At 38.3% G+C, this 13,023-nt stretch overlaps 1 protein-coding gene across 3 annotated transcripts in view; it reads left to right on the top strand.

Annotated features, from left to right (window-relative positions):
* The window catches only part of LOC126470210 (sulfide:quinone oxidoreductase, mitochondrial), an 89,224-nt gene that overhangs the window by 59,985 nt on the left and 16,216 nt on the right, over positions 1-13,023 (top strand). For all 3 annotated transcript variants that reach the window (XM_050097888.1, XM_050097889.1, XM_050097887.1), the window contains one exon: positions 2,180-2,366. In XM_050097888.1, the coding sequence (XP_049953845.1) occupies positions 2,180-2,366 (187 nt within the window). The remainder of the gene's footprint in view (positions 1-2,179; positions 2,367-13,023) is intronic.

Here is a 13,023-nt window from a genome sequence, read left to right as displayed (position 1 = left end):
CATTAGAAATAGGAAACATGAAAGTCATGCAACAAATTCATTAATTTGATCAGATGTTAAGTTTGATAAGCAAAGTGCAATGGAAGTCATCAAAGTTAGATAAGTGTGTTTTGAAAGTTTATTTCCTTTTTTTTCTTTTTTTTCCCCACTTCGTGTTTTGTTGATATCTAACAAGATTTTCTCAGCCATTCTGAATTTGTTTATTTCAGATTTTATAATTTCAGCATCAACCCAACACAAATTCAATATAATAGTTTCTGAATATTTTCTACCTATATTTCATAAGTCATTATTTACCCTGGATGTAATCACAGGATATAATGTGGAATATCAAAAGATTGCATACACCATTGAAATATGCAAATCACTTAGGTATCAAAGTAACATTCCTTAAAAATTTGAGAAATTTGCTTTGTGTTGTCACTTCCTGTCAAAATTAGTGCTTAGGGCACAACATGTTTCCAAACTCACCAATCAGTTATATAAAAAAAATGGCAATTTTAAAATTTGGACCCCCTTTTCTGCAGACACACATGTTAAATACCACAATAACTTTATCAGAATTTTACTAAAAAATATGAATGCTAACTTTCACAGAGAAGGGAATTCTGATGATAGACTACTTGTAATGGAAAATTATGCCACCTGTTGGAGACAGCTCTATACCTATTTGACATCATGTGACAAACAACCATCTCTAGCCTTACAAGGAACCAGCTCGACTAGCAGCACCAATACTTTGTTTCTTTGGAAGTGAACTGACTGTGGTGGGGGTAGTATCAGGTGGGATGAGTAGAGGGAGAGGGAGGCAGGAGACAAAGAGATGGACTTGGGGCTAGGTGGCTGCGGCTCGAAGGGAGGCAGACAGTTGTCCAGCTAGGAAGTGGGGGTGGCAGGTGTATGGGCTAGGCATGTAATGCACAATTGTAGGGGCTGGTGGGGAGTGGCGCCTGCTGAAGGTGATTTATGTATGTGAATCAGCTACAAAGGAACATCCACCTTGCTACCCTGTATCACCCGGGATTGGAACAAGTGAACTATATTCTTTGCCAAGGCTTCAGCTGTCTCTCATCTGGCTGTGAAATGAGGGACATCCTACCCAAGCTCCTTCCCGGCCCCACTAAAATGGTGTCCCGTTGCCCTTCCAACCTACACAACAATCTTGTCCATTCATATGCCAGTCCCATATGCCAACCCCTTGCCAAGGTGCAACATCTGCCCAGTCCACCCAGCCAGCACCACCTACTCCATCCTGTCAGAGGATTATTGTATCCCATCAGAGGCCTGGCCACCTGTGAAAGCAACCATGTCATATACCAACAATGTTGTAAACACTGCATGGCCTTTTATGTCAGCATGACTATCAACCAGCTATCCACCAGGATGAATGACAGCTGCCAAACTCTTGCCAAGAACAAAGTTAACCACTTGGTGGCACAACATGTAGCTAAGCACAGCATGCTCAATTTCAATGGCTGCTACACAACTCTGCCCATCTGGATCCTTCCCTCCACCACTAGCCTCTCTGAGCTACACAGATATGGGAGTTAGCCTTACAAAACATCCTCCGCACCCATAATTGCCCTGGCCTCAATCTCGGGTAACCCACTGTCCCCACACCCTCCACCCAACAGTTCTGCTTCCTCCATACTCTCATCCCCTCCCAATTTCCGCTCCCGAGTCGCCATCAGTGCACGATGCTCCCCACTGGCACCTACCATCATGCATTACATGTCTAACCCATATACCTGCCATCCTCCCACCCACATTCCTATCCGGCAAACCAACTGCCTCCCTGCAAGCTGCTAGCCATCCATCCCCAGTCCTTCTTCTTGTCTCACACTCTCTCTACACACCCCACCCCACCTGACACTATCACCACACAACCAGTCCACCTGCCGAAACACGGGCACTATTAGCCCAGCTGGCATCATGTAGGGGCAGAGGCAGAGGTTTGTCTGTGTGTGTGTGTGTGTGTGTGTGTGTGTGTGTGTGTGTGTGTGTGTGAGAGAGAGAGAGAGAGAGAGAGAGAGAGAGAGAGAGAGAGAGAGTGCATGCAGTATTTTAGATGCATAATGCATTTACTGGCTCTTGTCATGTTGGGCTGCTATTGTATGAATACCTCGCTGCTTGTTATTACATCCCTTTCCATTGAGTAACTTGAGGTATGTATTTTCAGTTTGACTTCTTGCATGTGGTACCACCACACCAGACACCATATGCTTTAAGAGGAAACAAAGAGTTAGCTGATTCTGATGGTTATTTGACTGTTAACAAATACACTCTTCAGCATAACGTCTTCAAAAATGTATTTGGAATAGGTGACTGTGCTAATCTTCCTACATCAAAGACAGCTGCAGCTATTGGTAAGTGATTTGAGAAGTAACATCCATATTTGACATTATGTATCAGATGCTCAGGCTATATAATCAGAGGTTGTGTTGTTAGTTCCACTACTACTACTACTACTACTACTACTACTATTTATTTATTTTTATTATTATTAATCTTTCATCTCAATTTTAAAAACACTAAATATTCATTGCCTTGAAAGAAATGTTGAGGCAGTGAAAAGTAAAATAGAAATTTGTTGAATGAGTATGCAAAGTTATCATACTTGTAATCATTTTTGATAGCATGCTCAAAATCACTCCCTGAATTGAATGAGTGTCATGTATTTTTCATAAGTATTTTATTTCCAATAACTCCAGAAAAGATATTTGAGGCTATTGGTGAAAATGGAAAAAAGTAAGCATATTTCCTGTCAGTGACTTGATATTAGTTTTGCGAGAAAACAATAATTGTGGTTTTATTTTCAATGTAGGAATGTGCAGTTGCTAAAAACTGCAATTGAATATTGTTGTGCAGTAGTCTGTTGGAATTTTGATGGCAGAGAGTCCTAGTAATGACAAGAAAGACTGTTGTGCATACAGCTCGCTTTTATTACCACGTACTCAAATGACTAATACAGTGAAACCCCACTTTTACGCTTTTCAGGGGAGTAAAACACAGGAAAATGTAAAATGTGGGAAATAACGTTTTAAGCTGCAAAAGTTATGTATAGGATACCCCCTAGCACTTTAGGTATGATATATGTACATAACAGGCATCGAAAAACTTGTCAGGGGCTTGTTTATTATCTAATAAAGGTTTATTACATAGTAAAAGCCACTGATGGAAGTGGAACTGGCAACTTGTCTGGGAAGTAGGAATTTCACCCAACTCCATGTCATAATTGACGCTTTTGACAGCCTGCAGCTGTCATTCATTATTTAAATAATGAAATCCTGCACTAGTTACATATTTTTTCATGCTTAGCATGACGCATTTCGAGAATTTATTCTCATTGTCAAGTGTAAATGTGGACATAAGTATTTTGTGTGGTGTTTGTATATGTTTTATTCTGCGTCATCTGCACTGTAATCATCTTTTTGAGGTTATCAGGTACTGTGCCTCATCAGTTATGTAGAAGACCACACACACACACACACACACACACACACACACACACACACACACACACACACACACACACACAAATTATCACTCACATTGTTTGCGTAAATGCATACATAAATACTGCACTTGACAACAAGAATAAATTCTCGAAACACATTTTGTTCAGCAAGAATAAAATAGGTAACCAGCACTGTGTTCAAACAAAAAGTTCAATGAAGGTGTCACAATGATCACAACAATCACGAAACTGTGTTTGCACAGTAGAGACAGTTTGGAAATGGTTGTGATTGGTCATGATATCTTCATGTGAACAAACCTAGTTACTCCTATCAGCCACCACGCCAAGTAGAGCTTGGCAGCAGTGGGAGATACGGCACCAATTGTTCCAACTTGCGTGTTTACCATTTCAAATCCACTGAATAGAGTGCCCTGGTGTCAAGAAACTTAACCGTGTAAGATTTGTAAACACTACTGGACAGCCAACATCATGCCAGCATCACTTTTTCTCCACAAACATTTTTTCGTAATCACAGGAAAATTATAAGTATGTTGATCCAAAATCGGGTGAAAATTAACATTGTGGGCAAAGGAAATTTGATGGGACTGATTAAAAATGTTGTATACGGCAGAAAAACGTTAATTCTGGGAACATAAAAGTGGTGTTATACTGTATTAAAGTTCCACTCATATTTCCTTGAAAATAGACTAGGGAATGCAGACATTCAGTAAAGACTTCAGAGTCAAAGATTTATCCACTGTTGTACTCAATCTCTTTTGTGAAAAGTATTTTCAGTCATTAGACAAACGTTAGATTTCTTGGCAGTAGTCTTTAGCATTTCAAGTCACTGGAAGCAGAAGCAGGAAAAGATAAAAAAGTGATGTTGTAGCGATTGGTGTTGAAAGAAAAGTTAAGAAATTTGGGGAAGTATTTCTATTTAGCAAGTGTGACAGGAAACTGTTTGACAATTACCCACGCCGTCAGTAGCTAACGCTTGCTCACATGTGCAAACAACAAATATGTTCACTACTCTATTTAAAAATTTCAGCATAATGGTAGAACCATACCAGTGATATGAAAACTACAGGGATTTCCAACCATGATATGATTTGTGAATGACCGAAGTACAGACCTATTCTACTGCAGGAGAATAACAAACATTTTGTGTCATTTGCCAATACTTGTCGTTGCATCAGGTGACACTGTCAGTGTATAGTGATGAATGATTTCCTAGGAACAAGATAGAGTTTGAAGGGAGTGAATTGATAGCCTTGATTAAGACAGTTTGTATGAGGGTGTAAATGCTACAGCAGTTGTGAGTCTGTAGAAAATGGGACATATGTAGCAAAGGAAGCCAAACAAGTCAAACACTGCAGTCTGTCAAGTAGTACAGCAATATCGGTATAGAAAGATTAAACACAATACGAACAGCACAGTGTGTACACAGTTATTTGTACTGGACAGTCCAGATGACAAATCAGTGTTAGTGTGGGTTCATTGTTATAAACAGTAATGTGCCAGTTGTTTTATTTTTATATTTTATTTGTTACCAGATGTTCTACATGAAATCAACAACTACTATAAGTGAGAAATTTCTGGTGTAGTACCCCTAGTTAAATATTCTTGCATGTACAATAAACACCGTTGAGTGTGCGTGTGTGTGTGTGTGTGTGTGTGTGTGTGTGTGTGTGTGTGTGTGTAAAAGGGATAGGGAAACTGCATCAGAACTTCTGACAGTGCCAGTTCTAGGTAGTTACCAAAATCTGTACAAATGTTAGCCTCAGATGACTGTCACTATAAACAGTTAACTGTAATGTTCATTGTTTCTTACCTCAAACTGCAGCAGGTCTGATAAAGCAATCAAAATGGATTCATCTCCATCTCCATTCGTAACAGTACATGACAGGCCTCTTTTAAAGATTACCGAGTTCCTTACTCAAAACTGATTAACCATGTACATAACTGAACCAACACTGATTCTACATTTTAAAAATATGTTTGCCAAAAGTAGTAGCTTTCCAGTGATTCAGCATGAAGTAACTCAAGTTTCTTGTGAGTATGGATGTACTCAGACGAATGCATTATAACGCAAGATTTGTATTTAACACACCTTTTCTATGTGCTACTAAAGTACTGGTGCTTCTAAGGCTTAACTAAGCAGTTTGACTGTATGCTGGTCAGAATAACAGATTTAGACTTTCCTATGGAAAGTAACTGAAGATGTTTGAAGTGTGCCCTTACCTAGATAGCACACTCACAGAATTGAAGCATAGTGTTGCAAAGTATGTACAGATACCGATGATTTGGCTATGTCCCTAAGGAGGACATATTTTGAATTGGGAACATCTGCTTTAACTGAGAATGGACACAGCTTAGGGAGATATCATGGCACCAACTGATTTTCCATATCTTAAGTACTGGATGATCAGTTTATGGACAGAAATCTGCATTGATGCACTAGGTTTAATAAACATAGACATATCAAAATTTAGCTTTTTCAGTGAGAACCAATCAGCATTACTCTCAATACTGTGTTCGTTTTACTTTTGATGAGTATTTGAAGCATAGTGTATGACAGTTTCATCAGTGCTTGGAACAAAATGTGTGATGTAACTTTTCAAGGTGGGGTGGCTTGCATGCATCAACAATACAGAAAGCAACACTGTAGGTGCAAACACAGGTGGGGGATCTGTGGAGAGACCAAACTAACCCTTTGTGAACAGTGAAATGGGTGGGTAGGGATATAGTAGAAGGCAAATGTGTAGTTTTGAGAGATGCAATAGAGAAGGCAGCAGAGGCTAATATAGGTAAAAAGGCAAGGCATAGTGGAAACCCCTGGATAACACACAGAATATTGAATTTAATTGATGAAAAATATAAAACATAAAAATGCAGCAAATTAAGTTCAAAATGGCTAAGCATAGGCTTAGCATTTTTTTTTTCCTAACCCAGGACATATTTTTGAAATTACTTAAAAGTTTTAACTGTTTACTGAAATGCTACACTTTGTTTATTCAGTTATATTTTTAACTAGACATGACGTTGGACAAGTTTGTGCTAACCATTGTTGCTGTTGCATGATTGTTTTCTCCAAAGAATGCAACAATGTATCAGGTATAAATGACAAAATAATGTAAAGAATAACTGACTCAGTCTTGATTCTAGCAGATGAAAATTTTGGAGTATATATAATTATTTTAATCAGTTTAAGATGTGCAGTCTGATGTTTTAAAACAGATTGTGTATCTAGCAATGTGGTATGAAAATGTAGCCTTTTTTAATAGCAGACCCCCAGATCACTGTTATTCCCTTCTTTAGCTGTAAAAAATCATCTTATGTTTGATGAAGCAATTGCATTAATACCACTCCTGTGTTAAGCTGTCTTTAATAGCACCCTTTCCTTTATGTGTGCAACAATTCTCCAGTGAATTGTGTGCAATGAACACATTCGTTGTTCCTGTCACTACAAACTTCCAAAAATGTGTATTCCTGTTGCAGGTTAACATTATACATACACTTTCTTTTGCCCATAGCTACATGATGATGCAAAAAAAAAAAAAAAAACAAAGGTCAAATGATCAAAAAATGTAGACAAGTTATGTGAAAAGTTGTGGTGGGACCGGTAGCCACACCTCACCTTCGACATCAGTGCTTGCTTCAAGGTCAGCTGAGAGAGAGACAGCTGTAAGAGAATGTTCAAAAATGCAATATTTAACATATAGGTCTAAAATTTTAAAAAAGTCCTACCCAGTCATAAAATTTTCAAACCCTGGACAGCACTAAAAAAACCACGACTGTCCGGGCTAATTCTGGGTGTATGGTAAGGCTAGCTAAGCAGGAATGGCTAGAGGGCAAATGCAAGATGGTAGAAGCATCCATAATTAGGTGCAGTATAGATGCCACCTATTGGAAAATTAGAGGCCTTTGGGGAAAAGGGGCAACTGTATGAATATCAAGAGCTTGGATGGGGCAGTAATAGGCAAAGAATGGATAACTGAAAGGTGGAAGGACATAGAGCAGGCTGTTACAACTTGCATGTCCTCTGGGAGGAGCCGGGTGAGCACAGGCACAGGTGAGCATGGATGGACAATTAGCTGATGTGCAGCTGTCTTGTACCCAGGATTCAGCATAATCAATTGTGCCCCACTGGCTGAATGCCGCAGGCAGCGTTGGCCAAGCAGCTCATATATGTGCAGAATGTGTGCAATACAGCTGACTGGTGGGTAGCCTAAACCCTACACTACATGCGTCTGCCCATAAGCATGATGGGTGAACACAGGCACCTTTGCCCCATGGGGCAGCAATGGAACAGCTTATTAGAGGATCTATATATGGGCAACAAACTTGAGAAAAATATTATCGAAAGAGAAAAGGAAGTAGGTGAATATGAAATGGGAGATGTGATAATGCAAGAAGAATTTAATGGAGGATTGAAAGACCATAGTGGAAACAAAGCCACTGGAGTATATGATGTTCCCTCAGAATTACTGAGATCCTTGAGAGCCATGTCAAAATTATTCGACCTGGTGTGCAAAATAAAGGAGACAAGCAAAACACCCCCAGATTTCATGAACAATATAATTATAACAGTCCGAAAGAAGGCAGGTGCTAACAGTTGAGAATGCTACTGAGCCATTAATTTAATAAATCATGGCTACAAAATATTGACACAAATTATTTACAGAATATTGCAAACTCTGGCAGGAGCTGACCTTGAGGAAGATAAGTTTTGGTTGCGAAGCAATGTTGACCCTACAACTTACCTTAGAAGACAGGCTGAAAAAAGACAAACTACATTTGCAGCATTTATACATTTAGTGAAAGCCTTTAAGAATGTTGACTAGCCTCCAAATGTTGAAAGTATCAGGGATAAAATACGGATAACAAAGGGTCATTTACAACTTGTACTGAAACCAAACTGCAATTGTAAGAGTCAAAGGGCATAAAAGGGAAGCTGTAGTTCAGAAAAGAGTGAGATGGGGTTATAGATTTTCCCCCATGTTACTCAATCTGTATATTGAGCAAGCTGAAGGAAACCAATAAGAAATTTTGAAAGGGAATCAAAGTTCAGGGAGAAGAAATAAAAACTTAAAGGTCTGTCACTGACATTGTAGTTCTGATAGACACAGCAAATGGCTTCATAGAGCAGTGGAACGGATTGGATAGTGTCCTGAAAAAGAGATTTTAAGATTAACATTAACAAAAGTTAACAGAGGCAATGGAATATGGTCTAATTAAATCAGGTAATGCATAGGGTGTAAGATTAGGAACTGACACACTGAAAGTAGTATGTGAGTTTAGCGATTTGGGCAGCATAACTGAAATAGAGAGGCTATAAAATGTAATTGCACTAAAGGTATTTCTGAAAAATAAGACTTTGATAACGTCTAATATAAATTTAAGGGTTGGGAAATATTTTCTAGAGGTACATCTGGAGTGTAGCTTTGTATGGAAATGAAACATGGACATCAAGCAGTGCAGACAAGAAGAAATTAAAAGGTTTTAAAATGGGGTGCAGTAGAGGAATGCAGATTATTAGATCGGTAGATCGAATGACAAATGATGAGGTATTGACTCAAACTGAGGAAAAAGGAATTTATGGCACTCTTTGACTAAAAGAAAGGAACAGTTTGTAATGATCCCCTTTACATAACCAGCTTTCGTGAAAATATGCTTGACCGTGTTCGCGTGAGTAAAAATTCGCCAAGACTATCGGAAGGAAAATGTACACACATTAGTGAGGGAGAGATTTACAAGATGTTATCTCTGAGGACAACTTATTCAGCCTATTCTAATTTCAGTTAAATTAGTTCAGCTATCAAAAATTGTGCAGTCATTCAAGTATTTGTTCAAACGAAATGGGGTACCACGAGACTCTGGATATAAAACAATAAACTTTACCAATACTTTTGGAATAAATGGTGATAAAGTCGTCAGTCCAATTGAGCACTAAGTAATTAAAATTGCGAACAGCAACGATAAGGAATAATTTGAATACGTACGGCAACAGAAGGCTACACTCCGTTTGCAGAAAAGCCACGAAATAATGAAAAAGAATTTCAGTTGTTGCCACACTCGTTATTAAATGCAATGAAATTAATTAGGAATAAATAAATCGCACTATGCTAAATAGTTACGTAACCTCACAGTAGCGTTTACTCACTTTTGCTAGCTTGGAATTGGCAATGAAACTCGAAAGAAAACTTTACTTTAGAGTCATTCAAATAAAAGAACTACCCCCGAATGTCAGCACAACTGGAACGCCGAAATACGAACCAGGCCAATACGCAAAACAGCATTACAGGTTCAAGTAAAATTAACAAGTATGAATGGTTATTTTCTTTTAATTAAAATCTTTAGTTTTAAGTGCCAGGAAGTAATTTACTTTCGGATAATTGAATCTGCAAAAATAACTTTCTATTTAAACGATATGCATCCATCTCAACAGTGAAGTTTTGATGCGCATTAAAAATACTTTTACTTTTGTTTTCAAAATTATTAAAAAATATAGAAACGGTGGCACTGAAATTAATTTTTTATACATTTCTTTCCGTTCAAACAAACGAGACACTGTTTCAATAATGGGAATGGACATAGGACTTACTTGGTAACAATGATTTTGGGTAATTATTAGGTTAAAATTTCTTTTGCAGTAATTATTATTAAAACTAAAAGTTCACCAATATTTCTGGATAATTTCATTGTAGTTCTAAAAAAAACTTGAACTAAGAGGAACAGTCTTACGAGTGTTCGTTGTTGAAGAGATGAAATCGTAGCCGTCGTCGACAATGCTGCATACAAAATTTGCGAACGCAGATTTACTTAGGAGTGACCGTTTGCGGAGCAAGATCTTCATGTGAATGGAGCTGCATTTTCATCTGCCCACGCTTGTCAATTGCTATCGTGCTGCTAAGTACAACTTTTGCTCACACTGACTTCGCACACAACTTGCTCATTGGATTATTCAACAGTGAAGTTTTGATGCGCATTAAAAATACTTTTACTTTTGTTTTCAAAATTATTAAAAAATATAGAAACGGTGGCACTGAAATTAATTTTTTATACATTTCTTTCCGTTCAAACAAACGAGACACTGTTTCAATAATGGGAATGGACATAGGACTTACTTGGTAACAATGATTTTGGGTAATTATTAGGTTAAAATTTCTTTTGCAGTAATTATTATTAAAACTAAAAGTTCACCAATATTTCTGGATAATTTCATTGTAGTTCTAAAAAAAACTTGAACTAAGAGGAACAGTCTTACGAGTGTTCGTTGTTGAAGAGATGAAATCGTAGCCGTCGTCGACAATGCTGCATACAAAATTTGCGAACGCAGATTTACTTAGGAGTGACCGTTTGCGGAGCAAGATCTTCATGTGAATGGAGCTGCATTTTCATCTGCCCACGCTTGTCAATTGCTATCGTGCTGCTAAGTACAACTTTTGCTCACACTGACTTCGCACACAACTCGCTCATTGGATTATTCCGGAGCCCGCGGCTGAGTGCTTGTGCATCGCGCGCGTTCGGACGTCACTCCACTCGCATCCAGAGACGCTCCTAGAACAGCGCGTTTTTACTCTTTGATACATATCCGTAACATTTTTCTAACCAGCATTAACCCAGTATAAATTGCAGTTATCTACATTATTATTTACACGTATCAATAAACATTCTTTACACATACAAATGTCTTAGGTTTACAAGAAAATCGAAATATAATAATATACAAAGCGAAAAAAATTAAATGCGTACATCTGCATTAAGGTGGATTAACAGTTGACGGAACGTCACCGTCACGACAAAAGATTAGCCTCTTCAGTTCAACTTCATCAAATGGTGGCATTCACACACGCCGTCAACATAACGTTATCGACACACGTCAGGGTTTCTCGGGAAGAATGTTTGGACGGGCTGTTAAAGGAGTCACGTGATATTTCCATGTTGCTGCCGTTAAGTAGCACCTCCATATTTGGTTTGTTTAGTTCAGCAAAATGGTCCATGTAGACATACCTTAGGCAAACGATCAGTATCTGCCGTGGTGATATTTGACGCCGTAATCTTTAACTTTTCTCTGTAATTTTTATTTGTGTCTTGCTTAACAGGTAGTTGTTAAGACATTCTGAAATATTTGAATACCTGCCGGCAAAAACGTTGTAACCCTCAAAATACAAATTGTACAGGAGGCGCGAAAAACCAGTACCTATGCAACAGGTTTACGAACGGCAGAAATAGCATTCACAATCACTTGAAATGAGTCCATTACTGATTAATGTGTACAAGTTGTGGCAGTACGTGACCTGAAAAGCAAGATATTACAGATTTTCGTTCGGCCTCCATGCAAAAACGTAACTCTAACGAGAGTAGCACACTTTTGTGGGTTACAACGTTTATACCACAGATATTATTTAACCTCTAATACTGTTTATTGGTTATATTCCGATTAGGCGTTAATACAATTTGCATTATACAATGTCGGAACTTTTAGGTGTTTGACTGAAGGTGGAAATATTCTTACAAAAGAAGGGTTTGCAGTGATAATCGTTCACATTTTCATTTCACAAGAATATAACGAAACAGAATCAATACTGTACATGCAGTTTAAACGAAACATTATTAATAGTTCCTACTGTGTAACACGATTATTCACGGCACACAAGACGTATTGTTGCAAACGTACGTTTTGCGTGACCGACCATGACACTGTCATTTACTTTAGGTTCTCATAAAAGTCTCGGTATTTTTCAGCAATAAATCTACACATGTCTAGCAGATCAGCTTTCTTTTCCACAGGGACAGGCAATGGCTCACCATAAAGACTAGGTAGGCCATTCAAGGTAAACACCACCGGCGGAACTGTAATAGTATTTTTACCCCTGGAGCGTTTTGCTAAGTTTGCTGAGTACCAAGGCTGCAAGTAGTTATGGCTCTTGCGGCACTGAAGTACTGTTGGGGAGTCTGAAGATATCTTCATCTAAACATAATCCGTTATTTTGCACTTTGGATCTTTGCGGACGTGCTTTTAAATACCGCTGAAATGAATAAAATCGTCCTGCTCCATGTAACAAACCAGAAACGAGTTATTTGGTTGTGCAGCAGCTATTACCTGAACCCATTCAAATGGTTCATACGCAGAGTAGTTCTTATTTCTCTCAATTAATGCGAAATCCCTGTCACGAGGCAAAAAGCTGTGTCCTGTGATAAACTTTTGCCCCACAGAGGTGAAATATTTCATGTTCAGAAGATATTGATACAAAACAGTAGTTTTCCAGTTATTATTGTGTCCTGTACATCGATCTGACCACACCACTAAAGTTCTTTCTTCACACGGGTTTAGTACTGAAAATGTAGATGTTACGTACTTCAGAAGGCACGAAGTAATTTCCGCTGATCCCCGCTTAGCAACAGTTTCAAGCCATACATACATCCACACCTTATTGTCACCAACGTTATGTATTGCCTGATTGTAGGTTGACAGCTGACGTTGATAGAAAACCGCAGAATGGGCAAGGGTAGAACAATATGGCACCTATTGTCTGTGCATATCACAAAATAGGTTTCGTTTG

Source organism: Schistocerca serialis, chromosome 3, assembly GCF_023864345.2.
Source record: "Schistocerca serialis cubense isolate TAMUIC-IGC-003099 chromosome 3, iqSchSeri2.2, whole genome shotgun sequence".
Classification (NCBI taxonomy): domain Eukaryota; kingdom Metazoa; phylum Arthropoda; class Insecta; order Orthoptera; family Acrididae; genus Schistocerca; species Schistocerca serialis.
Note: the sequence above shows the minus strand (reverse complement) of the source record. Positions and strands in the feature narration are given on the sequence as shown.